General features: G+C 38.8%; 1 protein-coding gene across 5 annotated transcripts in view; it reads right to left on the reverse strand.

The window, feature by feature from the left end:
• The window catches only part of DOCK4 (dedicator of cytokinesis 4), a 479,600-nt gene that overhangs the window by 272,750 nt on the left and 180,251 nt on the right, over positions 1-26,599 (reverse strand). For all 5 annotated transcript variants that reach the window (XR_015162547.1, XM_086396606.1, XM_086396604.1 and 2 more), the window contains exons 2-4: positions 7,445-7,528; positions 5,031-5,071; positions 3,015-3,070 (exon numbers count right to left, since the gene is read on the reverse strand). Coding sequence is in view for 4 of the 5 variants with exons in the window: in XM_086396606.1 (XP_086252732.1) it covers positions 3,015-3,070; positions 5,031-5,071; positions 7,445-7,528 (181 nt within the window). In the remaining variant the exon portion in view is untranslated. The remainder of the gene's footprint in view (positions 1-3,014; positions 3,071-5,030; positions 5,072-7,444; positions 7,529-26,599) is intronic.

A 26,599-nucleotide genomic window follows, 5' to 3' on the forward strand; every position in this document is an offset into this window, starting at 1 on the left:
ACAGTCTGGCATAAGTAGCTGCCCCTGAAATTATATTCTGTTGAGTTATTCTGAGATGTACATTGCAGTTATTTTGTCCTGGTGGGCCATCAGTCTGCTAATCCCCTTAAAATAAGACAGGCAACATCAAAAGCCTAAAGAGATTGCTCTCTGGGAAAGCAATCATCTGGCAATACGTGTTCTCGAATGTTTTCAGGTTAAAGTTTTTCTTCCAGTTAACGGTCCTAGAACCTAACGTCTCCATCAATTCTAACTTTTTTTTATTTAAGAAAATAAACTTTGGTTCTACCCTGAGGTTCTCTTGCTGTATAATGCTCATCATGCCCTGTGTCAGGTGTCGAACCCACACCAAGTCTTAAACTAACAGGACCAAATTTTGAGACAATTTTATCCATCTTTAAACTTCCTCAGAATCAAGGGAGCCAGATATTCATGCCTGCCAGTTACTGACTAGGACAAACAAACAAGGTACTTATTTCAATTAAAACTATGTCCCACCACAACACATTTTCAGAGAGAGAGGACTTAAACTACACGAGGGATGCTTGACATCATCTTTGCTAGCATGCTGTCTATTTTCTCTTCGTCAGTCTACATGTAGGATGGGGGCAGGGTGGCTCTCTGCTCTGGAGGGTTTTTAGGATCAGGGTTGGGTTTGGGGCAAAGGCAGCAAAGAGACTGGCTGCAGGGGTTGGCCCAGGTGGATCCTTTAAGGGACAGGGTAGAAAGACCCAGATCACTAGGCCAGAAAGGTCAGAACAAAGAGTAAGCATGTGTTTTCTGGACGGTCCCTTGGTTTACTTGAGGAGGGCTGGATAGACACTGGTTGGAGAACTCCAAAAGGACTGATAACTCTGCTTGACTCACTTCTGGTGGGTTATATCTGCACAACATTTCTGAAGGACACACATTCATTAAAAGAGTTAATAGTAGTGGCAATTATTAGTATTAGAAATATATTTTCAATCTAATATTTTAAGTTCATGGGGTCGCAAAGAGTCGGACACGACTGAGCAACTGAACTGACTGACTACTACTACTATCAAAAAAGGTCTTAATGACTAGGATAACCATGATGGTATCATCACTCACCTAAAGCCAGACATCCTGGAATGTGAAGGTAAGTGGGCCTTAGGAAGTATTACTATAAGCAAAGCTAGTAGAGATGACAGAATTCCAGTTGAGCTATTTCAAATCCTAAAAGATGATGCTGTTAGAGTGCTGCACTTATATGTTAGCAAATTTGGAAAACTCAGCAGTGGCCACAGGACTGAAAATGGTCAGTTTTCATTCAAAACCCAAAGAAGGGCAGTGGCAAAGAATGTTCAAACTACCAGCCAATTGCACTTATTTTACATGCTAGCAAGGTTATATTCAAAATCCTTCAAGCTAGACTTCAGTAGTATGTGCATTGAGAACTTCCAGATGTACAAGATGGGTTTAGAAAAGGCAGAGGAACCAGAGATCAAATTGTCAACATTCACTGGATCACAGAGAAAGCAAGAGAATTCCAGAAAAACATTGTCTGCCTCACTGACTACACTAAAGCCTTTGACTGTGTGGATCACAGCAAACTGTGGAAAATTCTTCAAGAGATGGGAATACCCGACCACCATGCCTGTCTCCTGAGAAACCTATATGCAGGTCAAGAAGCAACAGTTAGAACCTGACATAGAACAATGGACTGGTTCAAAATGGGGAAAAGAGTACCTCAAGGATGTATATTGTCACCCTGCTTGTTTAACTTATATGCAAAGTACATCAAGCAAAATGCCAGGCTGGATGAGTCACAAGCTGGAATCAAGCCTGCCAGGAGAAATATCAACAACCTCAGATATGTAGATGATACCATTCTAATGGAAGAAAGTGAAGAGGAACGAAAGAGTTTCTTGATAAGAGTGAAAGAGGAGAATGAAAATGCTGGCCTAAAACTCAACACTGGTCCCATCACTTCATGGCAAATAGATGGAGAAAAACTGGAAACAGTGACAGATTATATTTTGGGGGGCTCCAAAATCACTGCAGACAGTGACTGGACCCATTAAGAGATGCTTGATCCTTGGAAGGAAAGTTGTGACAAACTTAGACAGTATATTAAAAAGCAGAGATGTCACTTTGCCAACAGAAGTCAAAGCTGTGGTTTTTCCAGTAGTGATGTATGGTTGTGAGAGTTGGGCCATAAAGAAGACTGAGCACTGAAGAACTGATGCTTTGGAATTGTGGTGATGGACAAGGCTCTTGAGAGTCCCTTGGACTACAAAGAGATCAGACCAGTCCATCTTAAGGGAAATCAACCCTGAATATTCATTGGAAGGACTGATGCTGAAGCTCAGCATCAGCTGAAGCTCCAATACTTTGGCTACCTGATGTCAAGAGACGACTCATGGGAAAAGACCCTGATTCTGGGAGAGACTGAAGACAAAAGGAGAAGGGGTTGGCAGAGGATGAGATGGTTGGATAACATCACCCACTCAATGGACATGAATTTGAGCAAACTCTGGGAGATCATGGGAGACAGAGGAGCCTGGCGCACTGCAGTTCATGGGGTTTCAAAGAGTCAGACAGGACTTAGCGACTGAATAATAACAATAACACACAAGGATATGTTTTTAAGCCCAATTAGGAAAATAATGGCAGACTCAGCTACTTATGATCAGTAGTGAATCTAGGAAATTCCTGGGTTGAGATATGACTCAGCATGTGATGGCTATGACTGCTTGCTTCCCTACACAACAGGAAACCAAGAAGAACCAACTCCTTTTGTTTAAGATTAGGTAGATTCCACAATTTCCAGGCAATGAGAGACCTCCAGTGCCCTAGATTGTACTGCTGTCCAACATACAGATGTGGTTCTTTCATTTTCTCCACAAACTGCCTTAATATCATCTGTCTTTTATCTAACAACACAAACAATGGCAAGAATCGATTCATTTTTTCAAGACAATAAGTCTTTCAAATTCCAAAATAGGCAATGATTGTGTGAAAACTCTCCATCAATAAAATTTATTTCTTACCCTTTGTTCTTTACACAGGCATTTTTCAAGTGAACGTAGCTGGAAGGAAATATACCCTGGAAGAGAAAATGTGAAGGTTATGTCTATTACAGCAGAATAAATTTCATAAGTCATATATATAAAATATCACCACACAACCATAACAATACCAGGAATATGAAATCTCTAACACATTCTCTAGGTGAAATCCATTGCAGCTTAGAACCAGTAATTTTATTTTGAATATTTATCAGTTTACAAATTTAGAGATACTTTAGAGATAATCAAAACATTAAATCCCACTCAAAAATATATTCTATATAACAGAAATTTTTTGTATTTTCAAGAGTTCTATATGGAAAGCATGTTAAATAAATTTTTTTAATATTGCAGTTTTGAAAAAAGGGGTTTTAGTTTGCTTCTTTTGGTTGTAGTTCTTTTTCTTCTCTTCAAACTATTCATGTGTCTATTTGAAAATACATACTAAAAAAATACCACTACTATGAATTTAGAAACAGTACGTATATTACATGTTTAAGAATGATCCTTAATGAAAATATAGCAGCAAATCATCACCGGGCTGCCATTCTGATGGAACAAAAATTAAACAAAAGAAGACAAGCCAGCTTAAAGCTCTTTATTGTAGGGAAAGGCTAGGGCAAGGAAATGGTTCCTTTGTTCTAAATGAGAAATTGAAAAAAAAATTAAAAAAAGAGCAATTTTATTATCCATTAAATGACAATATTCTCTGAATGATTTTTTATGTACAATTAAATGGAAAATTCAATTAAATATTTAGGAAAAACAAACGTCATTTGAATACATTATCACCACTGTGGGTCCAAGGATAACATAAAATTTAACTAGCAAGCTCTGTATATACAACAGTAGTAAATAGGCATAGGTTTTTAAAAAAAAAAAAAACACCATTTTTTTCCTTTGGAATTTAAATTTACCTCAATATGGTAGGAATAGCAAATTAGAGTAATTATTGGAATTAACAAGAAGTCAGAAATTGAGGTTCTTTAGAAGAGAAATAGAAGCAAAAAATCTTAACACTTTTTAAAGTATGTTCTAAATGAAAAATATTGAAGTTACATATGCATGTGCCTGCAGATGTCCAAAAATAACTTTAAATGAGAGCTAAAGTATAGACTATCCTTTAGAATGACCTAAAATAAATGAAATAAAGTAATTAACACAGTTGGATGATCCAGGAAAAAAGGTATACTTAAACAGAAATGCAGGCAAAATAGATTAGATAACATATTTTGGAAATGAGAAATGACACACTTTCTTATCTACAATCCTTAGAAAACCAGAATTAAACCAAAAAATGAACATGGCATGTAAGAAAATATTAGTGAATGTGGGTAGCATGGGTAAAGATGGGAAGATAGGAACAAAGTTGAAAAATATAGAAGTAAGGATTAGTGTTAACATCATAAACTACACAAAGGAAAGGTAAAAGAAAACTCATATTACTTCCTACTATAATTCCTCAGGATTTATATAAATATATAACTGATAATGAGTCTTAGTTTTTGTCTGGAATGGTAAGAAAGACGGACTCTTTATAATTTGATTTTCCCACATTTCACCTCCTCACACCTAAAGGGACTCATAACATACCTAAAATAAACCACTCTCCACATCAACTTTCACAAATGATACCACAGAAAACAAAGATTAAATACCTCTATTCATTATTTCTTTTGGAATATATATTTCTGCTGCCTGAATTTTAATTTAGCTCTCTGCAAAACTCACACTTCAAAAAGATTTTGTTTATATATAATGAGCTTATTAAGGTCCTCTCAGTATAAATTTCAAGAGCTACACAGGATTATCATTTGAATAGTGTGTCTTAAGTATAATCCAAGTTCAAAGGAATTTCCAAAATTATGAAAATCTGTATTGCTGTTTAGTATTTCAACTAAGAGTCCCAACTGTAATTTCAATTGTATAATGAAATAAAGTAAATTAACTGTCTTTCTTAAAAATCCCATAATTCCAGTTAAAAGCAATTATTTTTACCTTGATATTTGGGTTTTTTAAGGCAAATCCTCTGTACCAGCCTGTGGAGAAATAATCATGGTCATATTTCAATAAATAATTACAAGACTTTGAAGAAATGATTAGAAATCAATGTATCCTTTGCTGACAGAATTTTACCTTACATGAAGATATTCTAGGTATAAACATGTGGGAGTTGGAAGTAGGCTAGACTATAAAAGTTAAGTGACTACAAGTTTAAGTCTTCTATCAATAAAATCATTTAAAAATTGTATTGGAAATATACATAAAAAATACAAACATGCATAATGGAAGTAAAGGTTTGGGAATCAGAGTACTGGGCTTAAATTCTGGTTTTACTATCAATAAGTATTAGCTCTTGAATCTTGGGCGAGTTAAGTGACCTCTCTGAGCTTAGTTTCATTCCATTTTATAAAATGTCACACTATATCTCAAAGAAATTCAAGAATCTACACAAGATTTAATATAGTTCCAAACTGTCTTTGCCTGAATACAAAGCCCTGACTCTACCACCAAAGACCAGTGCTTAGCCAGCAATTCTGTACTGAGCTCACACATTGTCTACCATCTTGGGTAAGGATCAGTCTGATAGCATAAGAAAGAAGCCAGGTCTCATCCACTTAGAGCATTAATGGCATGCTTTCATCCAGACAATGTCCCACCAACTGACTCACCATAATTTTTATTCTGCAGAATGTCTATTACTTAACCTCCAAAGTGACTCAATCAGTTTTACAGCACTGTCCTTAAGGGGGAACATAACTTTTTAGAGTTTAAAACAATTACAGGGTATACATATTTATATGAATTTATATAGCTAATATACGTGTGCTGTGTGTGTGCTCAGTTGGTTAGTTGTGTCTGACTCTTTGTGACCCCATGGACTGTAGCCCTCCAGACTCCTCTGTCCATGGAATTTTCCAAGAAAGAATACTTGAGTGGGTTACCATTTTTCACTCCAGGAAGCTAATATACAGCCTCCTATAAATGTATTCTTTTCAACTTATTGTTTCTTCAACTATAGTAACCATTTTGCTTATTAGAAGAAATTATTTTATCATAAAACCAATGTTCTATTGAATTGAATCTTTTTGATTAATTGAATTTTTAGAAAGAAGTATTTGAGTTTTGTATTTAAATATTTTTGTTCCTCATAAGTTTTCTTAAAAAAACATTTTATAAAACATCATTTTATAATCAGCCTGGAAAGAGTAGAATGAATTAAGAATTGCAAACTCTATAATGTCAGGATTTATTAGACTCCTCAAAGACATCCACCCAAGAAATATATCTATTCTTAAACAATTATTTTAACAGTAACCAAAACTTCTTGAGAATTGCAGAAATGTCACAGTGAGGTCCCTGTCCAACTACACCATACAGAAAGGTTTTTACATTACAAAACAGCTCCCATAAGCTGAGAAGTATATTTTCATCCATTCATAACAGATTTTATATTTATCTGTAAACAAAGTGGAAACAGACAAAATATATCTGGCAATGACAGAGAAAAACCTTATATTTTTAAATATATAAGTGACACTGGACAAAATAAATGTCCATGTATCACCACCATTTAATGACAGGCTTTAAATAAAAGTAATAGTTCTATTTGGGAAAACACAATTTTATCAATAATGAACCTTAATATGATAGAGTCTTAGCATATTATAAATTCCTAATAAGGACAGTGTATTGAGAGGAAAACCATATCTTTGGATATGCTGATGGGACTTTATAATATGGCCATTTTGTTAAGAAAAAAAAGAGTAGTCATTTTATCTGGGATCTTTTTAAGGACTAGCATTTAAGGATGTTTTGTTACAAGGAACAGAAGCATTTGAAAACATACTAGGTTGATTTAATGAGGTACCTCTTATATAAATTAATCATACAAGTTCACTTAACATTTCAAATGGAGTAAATAATTTCAGTCCAAATTTGGGGGAGGTGAGGAGGAAGCAGTTACAGAACTAGAGCAGGGTTGGCCAGGGCAGGAGTCCCACCCCAAGGAATCTGGTTACCCAACCTTGGTTAAAGCATTTCTGCTCTGGCTCTCTGTTTCTTTCTGTCCTGGGGAGCCCACCAGACTCTTGACATTCCAAGAAGGGCCTTCTAGTTTGGCCCTGAGTCATGAACTCTCAGAAATTCAACAGTCTCAATTGCATCTAGCGAATATAAATAAATAATATTAGGAAAAAATATAATCAGCTTAAAAATACCAAACAATGTTTTCCCATAAGCCAAACATTGAACATGCAAGAAAATAGTTTTGTAAAAAATGGTTCATTGTGACCAAGGGGAAAATCCTAGAGATTAATAGAAGTATGAAAAGAATTTGTAAATTTTATGAGCTGCCTAATGCTGAGGAGATCGTTTACCCAACTGCAAACAATCAATACTAGTCTACTTACCATCACACTTCTCCAGGATCTGAACTGTATCTCCAATTTCCAATGACAGACCATATGGCACAGTTCCTCGAAAACTGGCAATAACTGTAAGAAACGACACAGAATATATAGAGATAATCATGTCAGTTATGGCCAGTTATACTGCTTACTATTGCATGTTACTGACCAGGAAAAACGAACGTGAACAGGAAATACACCCTGATAGTTGGAACTGGCTGTCATATTTTAATGTGACATGTTTCGGAAGAAAACCAAAGTTTACATACTTTGCGAAATGTTTGGTCAAACAAGTGTTATTAATACAAATTTCAAAGGTGTGATAGTTACTACGATAGTAGACAAAATATCAACATCACCAATAACATACATAAACAAAGATACTGCCTGAAGAGCTGCGCCAGGAGTGTCCCTCTACCTCACTGCTACAATCACTCCCCATTCAGAAGCCCATCCCATGGTAGTGACTCAATAAATATGTGTTCAATAATAAATGAGGACTATATGTCTTACTCATTAATAAGCTTGGTTGACCTTTCTGCTATGCTGTCTTCAGGATATTTCTTTTCCATACATTGTAAGGGCCTCAAGAGAAGGGACTATGTCCTCACTGCTCACTGCTCACTACTGTGCCCTCAGGGTCTAGCCCAGCACACGGCGTTAAAGTAGTCTTCTTCTCTGTAGTAATCAATGGTAATGATTACTTCTCTCCCCTGGGTCTAAACACATGGACAAAATGACAATTCCCACATGCCTTAGCTCTCAGATAATTTGAACTGGGGGAAAAGGGGGCACACAGGGAGGAGTCACCGTTTAGCCTTACCTAATGTTTACAGACTGACTGGTTTCTGAAACACGGTGCGGGGCTGGGCAGGACTAGGATATAATACCAGAGATTAATCATCCCTAGGCTGCAGTCCATGGGGTCGCTGAGGGTCGGACACGACTGAGCGACTTCACTTTCACTTTTCACTTTCATGTACTGGAGAAGGAAATGGGAACCCACTCCAGTGTTCTTGCCTGGAGAATCCCAGTGACGGGGGAGCCTGGTGGGCTGCCTTCTATGGGGTCGCACAGAGTTGGATAGGCAATTTGAGGGGTTAAGAGAGAATGAAGGACAGAGATTCTTCCCAAGAAATTAACACCTGAGTCATAAGAGAGACAAGGCTAGAAAATAAAGGACCTCAACACACAGAAAGAGAAGACCCATTTCCTATTAAATATTTCACATGCTGAAATCATCTTGCAAGTCACATCCAAAAAATGATAGTAGATGCTTCGACTGCCTGATTTTTAAAATCCCCCAACTTTGGAAGTGAATTTTATAATTCTCTCTCTTTCAGATCGAATCTTTCAGTAAGATTTAGAAACAACACCAATCCCCCAAATAAATTATTGTTACTGCTATGAATGTATTTTAAAAGCCTGGAGGAACACATGAATCTGTCAAAAATCAAAACATGCCAATAAGTAATGGGCTTTCAGAGAAGTCTAAAGCCATTTTATGATCTTAAAACAAAATTAGCAGTAGCAATCAAAACACAGGACAGAAAACATAGCCCAAAGTACATGAGACAGATAAAAATAACTACACAGTAACCAAGTTAAAACATTTTAGATAAGCACTAATCCATGATGTCATTTTCTAACTATAACCATAAATACCCTATGACCTCATGTTGATAGCCTCAACAGTGTTTGCTTGAAAAATAATCAAAGGTCTGTATCCTGACAGAGCACTTCAAATAACTTTCAGGGACCTCTTCTTAAAAGGAATCAACAACCAAATAGACAGTAGATTGAGTACAATATAAGACTCCAAGGCAAACTTACCCTCAGAATTGCCTTTTTACACTCATGAAGTCACCTTAACCTCTCACAACCCTAGTATTCAACCCTGCACTACTGATGCTTCTCTTAGAGGTCTAAGTGTGTGGGTGCCCTAACTCAGCTCTGGGTATAGCTCTGACCACTCACGAATGCCCATGTTAACTCCCAGGCAGCCAGAAATACCTCCCCTGCTGCTGGTGGCTCTCTCCTACCCCATCACCTTCTTGAACATGGCGGTGCCACTCATTAGCTTCATTCTTCACCACCCCTTCAGGCCTCAGCCCTTCACCTCACTGCTCTGAAACTGCTCTCTCCCCACTGTCACTACCTTCATATCACCTTTCAGGAGGCCATCTTCTCTTCCACTACTTCTCTCATACCTTCCAGCCTTCTACTGTAGGTCAACTTTCTTAGCCCTCTTTTTAAAAATTTACTTATTTTCGATTGGAGGATAATTGCTTTACAATATTGTGTTGGTTTACGCCATACATCAGCATGAATCAGCCATAGGTATATATATGTGCCCTCCCTGTTGAAACTTCCTCCTACCTTCCTCCCCATCCCTTCCCTCTATGAGGTCACACAGCAAATTTTCACTATCTATTTTACCTAAGATAATGTATATTTTCCATGTTACTCTCTCAATTCGTCCCACGCTGTCCTTCCCCTACAGCATCTACAAGTCTCTTCTCTGTGTCTGCATCTTTACTGCAGCCCTGCTAATAGGTTCATCAATACCATCTTTCTATACTTCGTATATATGCATTAATATCCGAGTTAACTTTCTTCTTAAATGTTGACGTCAAACAGGCTGGGTGTAGGGACTTCCCTGGCGGTCCAGTGGTTAAGACTTCAAGATTGAACTGCAGGGAACACAAGTTCCATCCCTGGTTGGAGAACTAAGACCCCACATGCTGAGTGGCCAAAAACAGACAAACAAAAAGGCTGGGTGTAGGAAAAGAACATCAAACTTGGTATCATGAGATGTGGGTTTGATTATTAGCTGTGTGATTCGGTGCAAGATACTAATCTCTCAGAGTCTCCATTACCTCGTCAGGAAAATGGGGTCAATGATAAAAAAACTGCAAAAGGTAGTAAAGGATTAAATAAGGCTTCTCAGAGCAGACTTTCTTGATATACATCCTCTCACCCCAATTCCAAATGCTCATAGCACCATATACCATTTAACCAGCCTCCCTGATTTGTGCAAGTTTTGGGAGGATGTCTCCTGCAACAGACTGAAAATTCCATGCATATAAGGACTAGGTTGGTTTCAGTTCCCAGTTGTCTATATAACTCAGTATAGAGCCTGGCACACAAATTGAGCTCGGTAAATAATCACTGAGGGAATGAATGAGGGCAGAGCCATTACTGTTAAGAGTTCTGGTTTTAGGCAGTCAGGTTCCTTTATTATGGGCAATTCTATTTTAAGAGGGCACACAAAATTCTAAGAACCAAACTATATTACCTGTGAAAACTCATTCTTTCACAGGAAATGTTTAAAATTGGGATGACAGGTTGTCTGGGTCATAACTGTGCATCATCTCATTTCTTACCCAAGGAGCCTATGTGGGTGAATTCTGACTTCACTCTTCACCTATATAATATCTGATAACTATTAAAGGTGAGTATTATGTTCTTCAGTCTCACTGAGCTTCAGATGCCTCCTCTATAAAAGAAGGAGTTGAACAAGGTGAACTGAAAGGTCCCTGCCAGCCTGCAATTCTGAGAGTCTGGAAGAAGTCTTTCGGCTCAGCACTGACAGGGTATAATATATAACTGAAGCACTCTGTCCCCAAACCAGCCTTGCTTTGGTTTTAGTCACTGTCTGAGTTCTGAAAGAATGGACATTGGTCCCCACAGTCTGATAAAGCAGAAAGGAAGGTCTGCTCTCAGCATCTCCTACAAAATCCTTTACCCTGAGCTCCCGTTACTTTCCAGGCTCCCATCCCACCACCTCTCCACACAATGCCCTCCACACTACCATATCCAAATTCTCATCGAGCTCTTTCATGCAGAACTCAGTGCCTTTATACATATTATCCCCCTTGGGGGCAGTTGCCTTCCCCACCTCTTCTACACAGGGAACTACGAAGTAGCCTGAGTTGAAGATCTAGCTCCAAGGTTAACTCTTTCAATTTCCTGATGCTACCATTTCTCTTTCCCCATCCTTGGACCCAAGTGAAATCAATTATTCTTTTATCTATGCTCCAAGGGTACTATGACCATATCTTAAATAGCACAAGGTATCACATACACTCGGAGAAGGCAATGGCACCCCACTCCAGTACTCTTGCCTGGAAAATCCCATGGATGGAGGAGCCTGGTAGGCTGCAGTCCATGGGGTCGCTAAGAGTTGGACACGACCAAGAGAATTCCCTTTCACTTTTCACTTTCATGCATTGGAGAAGGAAATGGCAACCCACTCCAGTGTTCTTGCCTGGAGAATCCCAGGGACGGGAAGCCTGGTGGGCTGCCGTCTACGGAGTCGCACAGAGTCGGACACAACTGAAGCGACTTAGCAGCAGCAGCAGCATCACATACACTTGACTTATCTTTGTCTTTCTACTTGAAAACTTGAATTGTTTCTAATTCATCTTCCGTACAGCAGCATAGGATTATGTTAGTGTATGAACAGAGAATGAATAAACACACAGAATGAATGAATGAAGCCACTGAAAAATGGTACCCAAGTTTTAACAGAGTCAGAGAATGTCAAGGGCACCACTCATAACTTAAAACGTCTAAAATATATTAAACCACAGATCATATTGGAGAGTAACACTTTTTAAAGATATAGTTCAAGGCAGGACTTTGATCTTTACCTTCTAAAATGGCTAGCCATTTCCAGTCTTTGAATTACACAAGTAATTCCACCTTGCAAAGTACTAAGTTCATGAATGGATGGATAAATGCTATTCTATTTATGCTTCAGGTTATGCAATTGAAAGGGGAAGGCAGTTCTAGGCCAAAGAGCAGAAGATCTGAAAACATGATTGACTCGTGTTTACTAATGGTAGCATATAGGGTATCATAAAGGAAGGAAAACTGGTTTCACAAAGCAAAGATTCAAAGAAAACTCAGGCATTCATGAAATCTCAATCTGCATTTCTATCAAATGCACTTGAAACATATGGAATGCTTAGATTCCACTCCGGATATAACTTTTCAAGTAAGCCCCCAAATCCTCCAAGCATTTTTGCATGAAACAAGTCTATAGTTGAAAATTCATCTTTCCCCCAGTTGTTATAAAGTAGCTCTGTCTTCAAATGAAAGTCTTCTCATCCTATATTTCCAGGGGCATCCCAATAATATTTGGGTTTACTGAACATGACCAAATACTGTCTTGATTCCCTTGTTTATTTTCTTATAAATTGAAAAAGAGCTACAGAAAAGATCATAGAGAATGAATGCTTCATGGAGCTGGAAATACAAAGGTTCAATGCTATTGTTTCAGTCCTAAGGCTCCTGAGAGTACAGTTTTAAACAGACATAAAAACTACTGTATGGTATTGTTTTCATCTCTGCCCATTTGCAACTATGCAGAAATTTATTTGGATTAATAAACATGTATATAAACATAGCTTATGTTCCAGTCTTTTAAAACTATATGTGGGGAATTCCTTGGCAGTCCAATAGCACTCCATGCTTCTAATGCATGGGGCACAGGTTCGATTCTTGGTCAGGGAAGTAAGATCCTGCATGCCACATAGTATGGCCAACCCACACCCCTCCCCCCAAAAAAACTAGCTAAAATTATGTGTGTAAGCTGAAAGTGTTAATTAAATGTATAGCTTAAGCATCTTGAAAATCAGAAACAGTTGCCTCTTACCACATATTATTCCTTTACATAATATCAGTTTAGTATCTAGTGACTTTACTAAAAATTAAATGGTTTTGAAAAGCATCCTATCTATAACTCACCAGTGTTTTCTATGAAGACAGTGAAGAAAAGCAAAATTGTGCTGTGAAACAGGAACTTATTTCTCAGTTTCAGTGACATTGCTTGCTCTTGTAAAGAACAAATTCATACTTTAAAACTTTTAAACTTAGTATGGAGCAATTCAATCACAGAGTTGTGACTTTTAAAAGCAAAAACAGAAACAAATTATAAAAACTACTAGAAGACAATCATGAAGCTCTACATCACAGATGATACCATATTCATCATCATGATCAAAATAATATTGATGATGATGTTACACACCACAATTCAAGTCAAGCCTAGCAAACGCTGCCCTTGCCCTTTATGGGTTGACAATCTAAGACGAATGGAACATTATGTGGGAAAAAAAAATAATGAAATATTTTGTTCCTTGTGACACAAAGGAAGTAAACTCATCCCTCAAAGTCAAAGTTTTAGCTTCATCTTTCTGATAAAAGGATTTCCAACTCAGAAACAGGTTGTGGTCTGAAAGGTCACTTGGAAGTTATTTACAACACAGAACACGATGGATGCTATTGTTCTCGAGTTCTGAGACTATCCCATAGAATCCCATTTAACACAAAATAAATGAAACTTCTGTTTTTCACAACAGAAATGAGCTATCACTGCACCGGAAATTAAATAAACATTTTTATGGGAGTAGCTGTAAAATTCTGAATGCTGGTACTTGAAGCATGTCAGCAACAGAGAGAAGGCAGTGACAAAAGGAGGGCTTTGTAAAGGAACTCGGAGGACATTTACAACCGGTTCTTTCCATGTTCATGTGCATTTCATACTATATTTCACTCTGGTTTGTCACCAATGTATATCTACATTCAGGTTTATCAGCTTTATGAGTATCATTGTGTGTGTTGGGGGCACGCACAAATGGAAAAAAGCGGGGAGGAAAAGGTAGAATTTCTGAAGGGTCAGAAGATTTTTTTTTGGATAAGAGCTGGAGGACACAGTGAAAAGGGAAAGAGGATTAAGCAGAACTAAATTCTTTTTCAGGGATTTTACTTCATAATATAGGAAACAGAGGAAGAAGAGGACAAGGGGTCATCTCCTCTGCACATGCACAAAATTCTCCTGTAGGGAAAGATAAAATATGATGGGGAAATCCAAGTTAATAGTCTTATCAAAGACACCACCTTATTTTTTAAAGAGCTGTCTGGATAGGCCTTGAGGGAAGATGAAATAGAAGTCATCTGGAGATTTCCATTGGTATGATCACAAGTCCAGGACAGAACTGTCTTTGTCCTGTAGCCCCTTAACATCTTCCCCCTCCATGAGATGAAGTTAAGAGCAAAGGGGTCATTTCTACCTTCAAGGGACTCCCAGCTGGCCATCAGTATGACAGCAGGGCCATGGGAGCAGGCGGTCTAGAAAGACTGGAAAAAAAATTTCAAAGGAAATGTGGGAGGGGGAATTGGGATGCCTGCTCCTGAATATGGCTTTGATGCTGAAAATGAACTCCATAGGAAAATCAAAGGAAGCCTCACTATGCTCCATCTTCTCGTCCTCATAATTGCCATGCATTTGAGATCAGTTTCATTCTGTCTATGCAGGCAGGCCTGTGGGGCAGACATATGCACATCGACCAAAAGGACTTCATTCTTATGCCACAGGTACCATGGTCAGGCCTTCAGACAGGTCACAGGACTCTCTCAGGCCCGACTTTGAAAAATCAGAAGCACATGGAATAAAATGTATTCATTTCTGACATTTGACAAGTGCAACTTGAAAATATACTGCTGTCCTTGACTGTTAAGAGGACATTTCTACCAACTGCAGAACTCCATTCTGTTTGAACCACTGCCCTCTGGACTCCAGGCAAACATAAAGGTCGTGGGTTCGGCCACACCAAGACTCCTCTTCAGAGATGGACGGCATTTTCTCCCAGCTGCAGAGAGCATGCGGGCAGTCAAGGGGCAGCCTTCTAGGGTTGCCTCAGCTGAAGAGAGTGACTTGCCCGAGGACGTGTCCTCTTCCCAGGTGGCCTGAGCCCAGTGACTATGAGGGCCAGGCCCTCCTGCTGCAACTCGGAAGGGCCACTCCAGCTGAAGCTGACAAAGGCTGTCCCTGGGCCAGCATCACGGGTCATGCGCTCTCTCTGCCCAGTCCTACTTCTCCCCTGTTCCTTCCACTGGTGTGACACCCAAGAACACTCTCTGATACACACCCTGCAAGCTCATCTCTGCATCTCAGAGTCTGCTTTCTGAGGAGGCCAACCTGCTCCAAGCTTACAGTGTCCTGTGTTCAGAACCGACTTCTTGCCAGATCCATTTTCAAGGGAGAAGGAAAGCAGCCTTGTTGAAATACTATCTGGTGGTTTTGCTAAGTTCTTTGTTTATTATTTCTGATCTTCTATGATGGGGGTGTTTCTATTCCCATTTTAGAGATAGAGAAGAGGAAAGAGGCCAACAAGGGAACGAATGAACATCAGGAGGCACTGCTCCACACGAAGATTTATTTGAAGACACTGTCACTGTGGCAGGAAAGGAACCCGTTTTTATTCCCCAAAGAGTCATCAACATACTCTTCCCCTTGGTTTTAATGTTGCAAAGGCACTTTCCTAAGTGGCTACAAGAACAACTGAAGGTCAAACAGTAAAATTCTGAACTGATGACTGCATCCACCCATCAGTACTTCTAAAAACAACTTTCAGATGATAGAAAAGGTTATGGTTTTGGTCAGCTGCCAGTCAAAAGGAGCATCTTGGAAAACACAGAGTTTAAACTATTATCTCAGAAGTATCTTAGCACCAAGGAAAAGGAGACAATATTGAAAGCTCACAGTACTGCTTTTTTTGGGGGGAGGGGGTCGGGGGAGCACAACACGGGTAATCTTAGGAGCTGACCAGGGATTGAATCTGTTCCCCTTGCACTGGAAGTGCAGAGTCATGACCCCTGGATCACCAGGGAGGTCCCCTAAGGGGACAATACTGAATAGGGAGATGAAGGACCTGGGTTTAGCTCCACTACTTACGAACCATGCAGTCTTGAGTCCTACTATTTGCAGGCAGAGTGATATCACCTGCCCAGACTAGCTCCTAGAAATGTCATAAGGATCAAACAAATGTATGAGAACTGGATTTGTAATCCTATAAATGTAAGTAAATACAGGCTATTCTTTTTTTCATAGTCACTGTTAACTGGAAGCTTGGAGACTAGTTCTGAATCTGTAACAGACAAAAATAACGTTTCCATTCACAATCACTAAATCAAAAACGCTTGCTTCATTTTGTGATTACAGATTCTCAGAAACCACTATTAACAAGTTAAACTTAGAAAGATTCAGGTTCAACTGCTCCAGAGGGGAAAGAGGGCTGGTACTATTGCTTTTTCTGATAAAACAGGAAAGCATCTTTGGCAAATGAGACAGATTAAAAAAAAAAAAAAATAAGTAACAGAGTTAAGAAAGATTTTCCTAAAGTGCTGAAGCAGAGATAGGAAGGGAAGAAGATTCAGCTTTTAATACACACTCTGCCAAACAGTGTATTATTTGTCCTAGGAATACCAGACAGCATCAGGAGTAAAAATTACAATGCAGACTTCATGCCACAGAAGATAATAACTGCTTTCCCCACACTCCAAGGGAAAAATTTTCACTAAGAAGTAAAATACCATTTCCCAAGCCGACATATTAAATCTATCACCAAATATTTGGTTTAAAAAATATATATATATATAAAATGTATAGACATGTATATAAATAGTTACATAAAATATATTTCCTTTCCCAATGTGAGATGGTTAATGCTAAAATTATATCCTTTAAGAGAATTTTTGAAACATACACTTAAGTTTCAACACTTTTTTTTATACTTAATATTTTGCTATAAGGGAAGAAAAAAAAAACCAAAACCCTGTTACATCTTTCTGTGCTCTGTTCTGGTTTCTCTTTCCAAGTGCTACTCAAAGTCACAAAATGGCACATAAGAACTCAAGTGGTACATCTGGGCCTAGCCATCTAGCCATCTCATTCTCTCCCCCTGCACCAGAGGGACTCACAGGTCACCCCCAAATGTGTGTGCTTAGACGCTCAGTTTGTGGCCAACTCTTTGTGACCCCATGGACTGTAGGGCAATTCTCCAGGCAAGAATACTGGAGTAAGTCGCCATGCCCTCCTCCAGGCAATTTTCCCAACCAGGGATTGAACCCAGGTCTCCCGCATTGCAGCTGAATTCTTTACCAGCTGAGCTACCTCCAAATGGGGAGAGATCAATATGTTCTCACAGCCTCTTCTAATGTTCTCTCCAACTTAACAGTCAGTTCTGTCTCATTTGGTTATTTGTCTGGCTCACACAGTAAAGCACTCTAATTTTTTCTTCCACTGCTGCTGCTGCTGCTAAGTCGCTTCAGTCGTGTCCGACTCTGTGCAACCCCATAGACGGCAGCCCACCAGGCTCCCCCGTCCCTGGGATTCTCCAGGCAAGAACACTGGAGTGGGCTGTCATTTTCTTCACCAATGCATGAAAGTGAAAAGTGAAAGTGAAAAGTGAAAGTGAAGTCCCTCAGTCGTGTCCAACTCTTCGCAACCCCATGGACTGCAGCCCATAAGGCTCCTCCGCCCATGGGATTTTCCAGGAAGGAGTGCTGGAGTGGGGTGCCATTGTTTTCTTCCACAGGGTTTTCTTTTTTCAACTTGAATTTGACTTCCATTCCCAATACTCACCTCTCAAGAGGTCCACTGGGATATTACCTGCAAACCATGTAACTTCCACCAGAAGAGAACCAATCCCACGTTCTTATACTTTATTACTCCCTCCTCTCCTTTGATGAATAATCCAATTTCAAGTTTTGAACAAACACTAGTTCTGACTTGTTTTGACCACTGAAAACAAGTCAAAAGCAATTTCTCTAGAAAATGGGAAGCCAGTGAACAGGTCAATGGAGAAAAGGAACAAAGTTCACAGTTCTCTAAGAATCTGGTGCCTCCATACTTTTATAATCTCAGCCTTTACAAACCAGAGTCAACAGTCACACTGAACCTCCTAGCTGGGTCTTAGCAAGTGCTGTAAATGCTTTTCACTATAGTCAGGATCCCCTTTTGCCTGTTTCCAACAGATTTTCTTCAAATCACCTCCAGCCTCCTTGACTCCATGGTACCCCTCCCATTTACATCTCTCTAACACTTGAGAAACCTCTAAGCAGGTCAGGAAGCAACAGTTAGAACTGGACATGGAACAACACACTGGTTCCAAATAGGAAAAGGAGTACGTCAAGGCTGTATATTGTCACCCTGCTTATTTAACTTCTATGCAGAGTACATCATGAGAAACGCTGAGCTGGAAGAAGCACAAGCTGGAATCAAGATTGCCGGGAGAAATATCAATAACCTCAGACATGCAGATGACACCACCCTTATGGCAGAAAGTGAAGAGGAACTAAAAAGCCTCTTGATGAAAGTGAAAGAGGAGAGTGAAAAAGCTGGCTTAAAGCTCAACATTCAGAAAATGAAGATCATGGCATCTGGTCCCATCAGTTTATGGGAAATAGATGGGGAAACAGTGGAAACAGTGTCAGACTTTATCTTTTTGGGCTCCAAAATCACTGCAGATGGTGATTGCAGCCATGAAATTAAAAGACGCTTACTCCTTGGAAGGAAAGTTATGACCAACTTAGATAGCATATTCAAAAGCAGAGACATTACTTTGCCAACAAAGGTCCGTCTAGTCAAGGCTATGGTTTTTCCAGTGGTCATGTATGGATGTGAAAGTTGGACTGTGAAGAAAGCTGAGCGCCGAAGAATTGATGCTTTTGAACTGTGGTGTTGCAGAAGACTCTTGAGAGTCCCTTGGACTGCAAGGAGATCCAACCAGTCCATTCTAAAGGAGATTAGCCCTGGGATTTCTTTGGAAGCAATGATGCTAAAGCTGAAACTCCAGTACTTTGGCCCCCTCATGTGAAGAGTTGACTCATTGGGAAAGACTCTGATGCTGGGAGGGATTGGGGGCAAGAGGAGAAGGGGACGACAGAGAGTGAGATGGCTGGATGGCATCACCGACTCAATGCACATGAGTCTGAGTGAACTCCGGGAGTTGGTGATGGACAGGGAGGCCTGGCGTGCTGCAATTCATGGGGTCGCAAAGAGTCGGACATGACTGAGCGACTGAACTGAACTGACTAAACACTTACTATATCCAGCATCTCCAGGTTTGAGATCCCCTTAAGTTCCCAACACCACCAAGTGGCTACTCAATAAATACTGATCAAAGTACCACGTGTACAGTTTACTCCTTCATTCACCATCTATGTGCCAGCACTGTGGCCGGTACTGGAAAGACAATGGTGAAGGAAACACTTTACATCGGCTTCAGGCTTCCCTTGTGGTTCAGATGGTAAAGAATCTGCCTGCAATGAGGGAGAGCTGGCTTCGATCCTTGGGTTGCAAAGATCCACTGGAGAAGGGAAAGGCTACCTACTCCAGTATTCTGGCCTGGGAGAATTCCATGGACTGTATAGCCCATGGGGTCACAAAGAGTCAGACACGACTGAGCGACTTTCACTTCACTTCACCTAGTTCACAAGTTACGAGAAAGAATGTTTTCCACATCTTTTTGTTCCTAAAAAATTCAACACTGAATTTTATATTTCCATTGATTTTTTAATTATAAAATTGTTTTTATACAAAACCAGCACATTTATAATTCTATCATTCTTGTGTGGGAGAAAAAATTAAGTCTATTGTCCATTTTCTTAACTTTCAATTTTTAAATTGCAGATTTATATAAAAAAAAAAACCTATGAAAAGGGACAACCCAGAGGGATGGTATGGGGAGGGAGGAGGGAGGAGGGTTCAGGATGGGGAACACATGTATACCTGTGGCGGATTCATTTCGATATTGGGCAAAACCAATACAATATTGTAAAGTTTAAAAATAAAATAAAATTAAAAAAAAAACTATGAAAATAGTATAAAATTGATTCAGCCTTCAGTTAGTTTCAGAAAATGTTAAGATAGTAAATAAAGCACACTTGCCAAAACCAAGGCTTCCCTCATAGCTCAGTTGGTAAAGAATCTGCCTGCAATGCAGGAGACCCCAGTTTGATTCCTGGGTTGGGAAGATCCCCTGGAGAAGGCATAGGCTACCAACTCCAGTATTCTTGGGCTTCCCTTGTGGCTCAGCTGGTAAAAGAATCTGCCTGCAATGTGGGAGACCTGGGTTTGATCCCTGGGTTGGGAAGATCCCCTGGAGAAGGCATAGGCTACCCACTCCAGTATTCTGGCCTGGAGAATTCCATGGGCTGTATAGTTCGTGGGGTCGCAAAGAGCCGAATACGAGTGAGTGACTTTCACTTTCACCTTCTTTCACTTGCCAAAACCAAGAAATTAATGTTGATATAATATTCTTAACTATCCTACAGCTCGTATGCAGATTTTACCAACTGTCCAACCAAAGGGTTCAATCTTGGATTCCACATTACATTCAGTTGCTTTTTTTCTTTAGCCTTCTCTCATTTGACAGGTTCTCAGTCTTTGTCTTTTATGACCTTGATGCTTTCCAGAATACTGTCCAATTATTTTGCAGAAAGTCTCTGAATTTAGTTTTGTCTGATGTTTCCTCCTGATTAAGTGTAGGATATGCAATTTTGGCAAGAATACCACAGAAGTGATGCTGTGTACCTGCTCGGTGTACCTTATCAGAAGAATACAATGGCAATGTGCCTCATTGCTGGTGATGTTAACCTCGATCACTTGGTTAAGGTGGTTTCTCCACTGTAGAGTTACTACTTTTTTCTTTGCAGTTAACTATAGTGTCTTGTGAGGACATACTTGAGACTGTGCAAATATACCATTTTTTTTTTTCACTGTATTTTATAGCATCCATTGATGATTCTTGCCTGGAACCCTAGCGAATTTAACTCTGGTGTTTTTTCATAGGGTTATACAGACACAACTGGTTTATTTCAATTGCAAGTAAAACCTATAATGGGTCCTTGTTGAAGCTGGCACAATATCCTGACTTCAGCCACAATGCCTTGATTTCCTAAGCAGAAAGCGTAGAATTAACACCACTATCACCACAGGTATTCTTGACATGACCTACTCATCATATCAAAAAAATCTCAACCATAACATTTCATTCATTTCAGAAAATGAACAGAATTAACATTTTTGCTTAATTTTCAGTATACTACTTGGTCTCCTTAAGTACTTCTTTTTTAACCAAAGAATGGATATGTGCATTTGGTAAAAGATAGCTTTTGAACTATTTCAGCCAATATTTTCAAGAAAGATTGAATGGGCTTGTCACTAACTATAATCATTCACAGGTTTGAATTAAGCTTTTCAGTCTTTACTTATAGGTCACTGATAGGAATTGTGGGAAAATCTTCAATTTCTTTTATTTCAATGAGAGAATCTAGTCTTCTGTGATGGCTAATTTTATGTGTCAACTTGACTGGGACATAGGGTGCCCAGATAAATCATTATTTCTGGGTGTGCCTGTGAGGGTGTTTCTGGAAGAGATGAGCATTTGAATAGGTGGACTGAGTAAAGTAGACTGCCTTTCCCAAGATGGGTAAACATCACCCAACCTGCTAGAGGGCCTGCATACAACAAAAAGGTAGGAGGAGGAATTTGATTTCTCTGCTTGTTTGAGCTGGGACCTCAAACTTCTCTTATCCTGCCTAGGACTTAAGTCATTGGCCCTCCAGTTCTCACAACGACATCACTGGCTTTCCTGGGTCTCTGCTGCTATAATCATGAGATAATTATTTATAGGAAGTCATATACATACATAAATATATCCATATACATATGCACATGTATATGTATGTATCTGTATATATGTATGTATCTTATAGGGGCTTCCCTGGTGGCTCAAATGGTAAAGAATCTGTCTGCAATGCAGGAGACACAGGTTTGATCCCTGAATCGGGAAGATCCCCTAGAGAAGAGAACGCCTACCCACTCCAGAATTCTTACCTGGAAAATTCCATGGACAGAGGAGCCTGGAAGGCTACAGTTCATGGGTTTGCAACAGGGTCAGACACAATTGAGCGACTAAACAATATCACATATGTATTCTCTGGAGAATCCTGACCTAATACACCCTCCTAATGACTGTGTACAATAATACTGATTTTAAACTCAAGTCTTAGGTTCCCAACAGTTCCTTAAGTTATTGATTCCGGCATACTATATTAGAACTGATTATAAAAATCTTACTTAAACTAAGACATTGACTACAAACCAGAATGTCTAACTTATAAGTGATTTGTGTTTCGAAAATTGTATAAAATTGTTTAAAATGAATGGATTCTCAAGCTACCATGTAATAGTCTATTTGACTGATGAAGCAACTGAAACAATCATTCCACATGCAATGAAACTTCAGGGATGGGAGGGGTTTATAATCCGGGAGACACACTATGTGCAGAGGTGGAGAGGTACTGGTTAATGTGGAGAGAGAGGGTATACTCTTAATTCCTTCCCAGTACCATAATTCTCATCCTGGACTCCTATAAAACCCTATGCACGGGGAGCACCACCATACTTCAACTCTGCAGTGACCTGGTGATCCATCTACACCCCTCAGCTCCCTCAATACAGACTATAATTATGAATCCATCTTGGCCTTCCTTCATTATTTCCTTTTCTCCAGGGAAACACAGCTGTATTAGAATATCTCACTCAACCTCTCTCCCACCCCTATCCACAGGGCAGACCCAGTAGCCATCTGACCAGTGAAACAGGAAGGAGTGAACATCCAAGTCCTCTGGAATCTGGCAAGAGCCCAGCCCAATCATTCTTTAGACTCAGAGTATTAGAACTGAAAGGACTTTACAGGAGTAATGACATCATTATATATGTGGTATTTGTAAACCTGGTACTCATGTGGCTTATATTATCCAGGAAATTCACTGAACCCTGCTATTTCTACTTTATAAATTCTCCATGAAATCTTTCTGCTTCCCCTCAATGACTATTTTTAAAATTAAAAGATATTAAGAAAAGAAATGCTGCCCATTTATCATTGAGATTTTAATGATAAGTTAAGCCAAAACTCATGAAACTGTAATAGCCAAATCAGGGAACCAGGATAAAAACTGAACATTACCGACTCAGCACTTATCAATTATAAATGAACTTTTAAATCCTTCCTTGGGGTATTTAGAGGGTGTCATGTTCTCTGGGGATCATGCCCTCTGATCTTTGACTCTTCCAATTTTATGAACCAATGAAGAGTTGCTTCCCACGTCTTTCTTCTCACTGTAAATTTCAGCTAACTATTGGTCCCAAGTGTTGTCTACAGTAATTGAAAGCTGCACTCTTTGTTAGCAAATTGATGCGCTATTGAAAAGAAACTTTTAAAAACTACCTACCCCCTTAAACAGACTTCTTTTTTTTTTTTTTTTAATAGAGATTAAAAATCCCTGTGCTTGGTTAAAATCTTTGTAATTATTTGTCCTTTCTCCCCTCTACAATGAAAGTTGCCAAGAAAATCTGATACGTTTTCCAAACTATCTTCAAAAACAGACAACAGGTCTGGTGTTAGGGCCAAACCCAGACATTTGTTTCACAATATGTTAATTAGGAACAATTCATCTATTGCAATTCTTTGGTTTGAAGGATAATTCTGCATTTGTTTTTATTTTTCTGAGCACCCCTAGAGGTGACTCAGTCTGCTCGTGAACTAAATCTGACAATGTGAATGCCCTTGAGGTTATGTACAAAGTGAGTGACTTTAATATTCCAGCCAACACAGACTGAAATAACAAATGCCCAAAGATGATAAGATTAAAAAGAGAAAAACATTTCAAACAACATAGAAATTTCTATTTTTTGAAAGATAACTCTAATTCCCCAAAATAATCTCAATATAAAAAAATTAAATTGAAAATGTGATGGATTCTTCCACAGGTATGTGGGAAATTGAGGATAATTCCATTTAACAAAGAAAAATGAGGAGGTCAAATTCCTAAGCTTACTAGAGAAGTATATCTACATGAAATATACATATTAGAAAGTATGGCTATTTCTTCTTTTATTCATGACTATAATTAAAAGTATCTTATTTTAGAACTTCTGGGAATAGTCATATGTTATGTTTTATAAAGCACTGACAATTTACTGAAAGTTTCACTATTACTAATAAATGTAGGTGAGTGTAATGATTCTTAAAGTTAAAAAGCTATATATTGCATTTTCATTTATATAAATGAATAATTTAGCTATTTCTAATATAAATACATTGATCTAAAGCTGATCAGGACCCTCATAGGCTATCAAGACCCCCATAATAATATGCTTAAAAATCTTGAATCTATCAACTTCTTATAAAATTCAAATACAAAAGTATAAATGAATAAATAAATGTTCCTGCCATCTCTCTTAACTCTAGTTCTGACAGCTGAGTGAAATATTAGCAAAAGATACTTTTTCAAAGATTTTTCAGTCATTGAGTTTTAAGGTCTTTGTGTTCCAAATATTTGTGCATTTAAACATTTTCAGTGAATCCAGAGTAGTATGTCTACCTAAAAGAAAACCCAGTTTAAGAAATTCTACATTTTTCTGTGAGTTCTTCCTAAAAACATTCACAACAAGGTCAACTTTTTTTGTTTATTTGTATATATAGGAGAAATTTGTAGTTCTAAATTATTTCATGCCACGAAATTTCAATTTACAATTAGAACTACACAGTTAAAAATAATAAACCTTACAGGGAAAAACTTCCCTACACTGTATTTGAAGCTGTGTGACAGATGTCTTAGGTTTTCTCAATCATCTCATCCCTGCCACCTGCCCCAATTCTGACAGACACTTATAGTAAGCAAATAGAACATATTAACCAAAATCTCATCAAAATAGGTAAAGTGGATCTTTTCTTACCTCCATCAAGCTAATATTTTCATTCTTTGCCATAAGATTGAAACTTTTTTAGTTCCTGACACGTGCAGAAAAAATAAATCATCCTGTCAGTTTCCCAAAGACTAGTGAGGTCCTGCTAGAAGTAACATATGTCAAGCTACTTAATGTGCATGCATCTCAAAGCCCCAAGGTGAAAAAGTTCAGCTTCATACAATTCCCCAGATACAGCAGGTCCTCCTGTTTGTTAAGAAGCAAAAAACCATCTCTGATGCCCTTCATTTAGTCTGCAGCTTGCACCTACTGGCCTTATGAAAAACAAACGTCTGATTTACATTTGTTTCTTGGAAAATGAATACATATCAATCATTTCTGGAAAACGAGTCTGGCTTAAATGATCAAACCTGCAGTATCCCAAATCCGAGGGCCTTATAAGATCATATGGCATAGAAATGGGTTTTGTTTTCTATGCCAAAGAAACACTGGTAGCCCACAAGTAAAAACTTTAAAAATGTAATGAACGGGCAAAAGCTGGGCAGGAGGGTTAGGGAGCTAGAAATAACGACAGGGTGTGGTAGCTTCTAATCACAACGGCCTGGCTCAAGGTGAACATTCTCTCTGGAGATCAGTTCCTAAAGACTTTCAGGATCTACACAATAGTGTAGTTTAAAATTCTTAGGGAATTCGCTGGTTTCCCAGTGGTTAGGACTCCTCCACACTCTAACTATCGAGCACCCAGGTTCAATCCCTGGCTGGGGAATTAAAATTCCACATGTCATGCTGGGCAGCTAAAAGCGAAAACTATGAAAAGAGTTTACATAGTGAAACTAAAAAAAAAAAAAAAAAAAAACCTTGTGAGCTGCAACTAACACCCAATGCAGCCATATAAATAAATAAATATTTTAAAATAATAAAATTGAAAGTAAAAAAATAAAACTTGCCATCGACTCATATAATCAAAAAGAGAACTTTCCTCACTCTGTATTTCTGCTCTCTCTACTCTCCACTCCTGCTACTCAAACAGAATACTGTCATTGATAAGTTTCAACATCCAGGAATCTGGGAGGGTGGTTCCTGGATTTACCAGCCCACACTGGATTCCCTAACCGAACAATATGTTTACATATTATCATTTGTATTTTTCTTTCCCAGTAATTTCCTTTTTTTCCTTCCCAGTAATTTCCTGTGCTCCTTAGCCCTCCTCCCACCGAGGCAGCTGAATTGTTTCTTGGGGACAACAAAACAAAGGAGACATGCTCGGTCTTCCACTTCCCAAACAGACATGGCTCATTTCCCAGTCAATAGTTGTGAAAGTCAAGGCTTCCGTTTGCCAAGGCTTTCATTAACAAGGGCCTGGCTTTACTGGGAGAAGTGTACTCTAAATTCCTAAGGCTGTCCTTTAAATATCTAAATTAGAATCTAGAGATCTCAGAGTTCTGCTATAAACCACAGAGCATGAAAGATGCAGGATGGTTTCCCAATATGGAAGGAGAAAATCTCTACCAATCTAGGAAGGCAGAGAAGGGGGAGAGGGAAGAAAAAGGTATTTGGGGTGTTGTACACAAGCATAGCTCCTGCTTGGTATC

The sequence above is a fragment of the Bos grunniens genome, chromosome 4 (genome assembly GCF_055505025.1).
Source record: "Bos grunniens cultivar Pamir isolate PY7600 chromosome 4, Bosgru_T2T1.0, whole genome shotgun sequence".
Classification (NCBI taxonomy): Eukaryota; Metazoa; Chordata; class Mammalia; order Artiodactyla; family Bovidae; genus Bos; species Bos grunniens.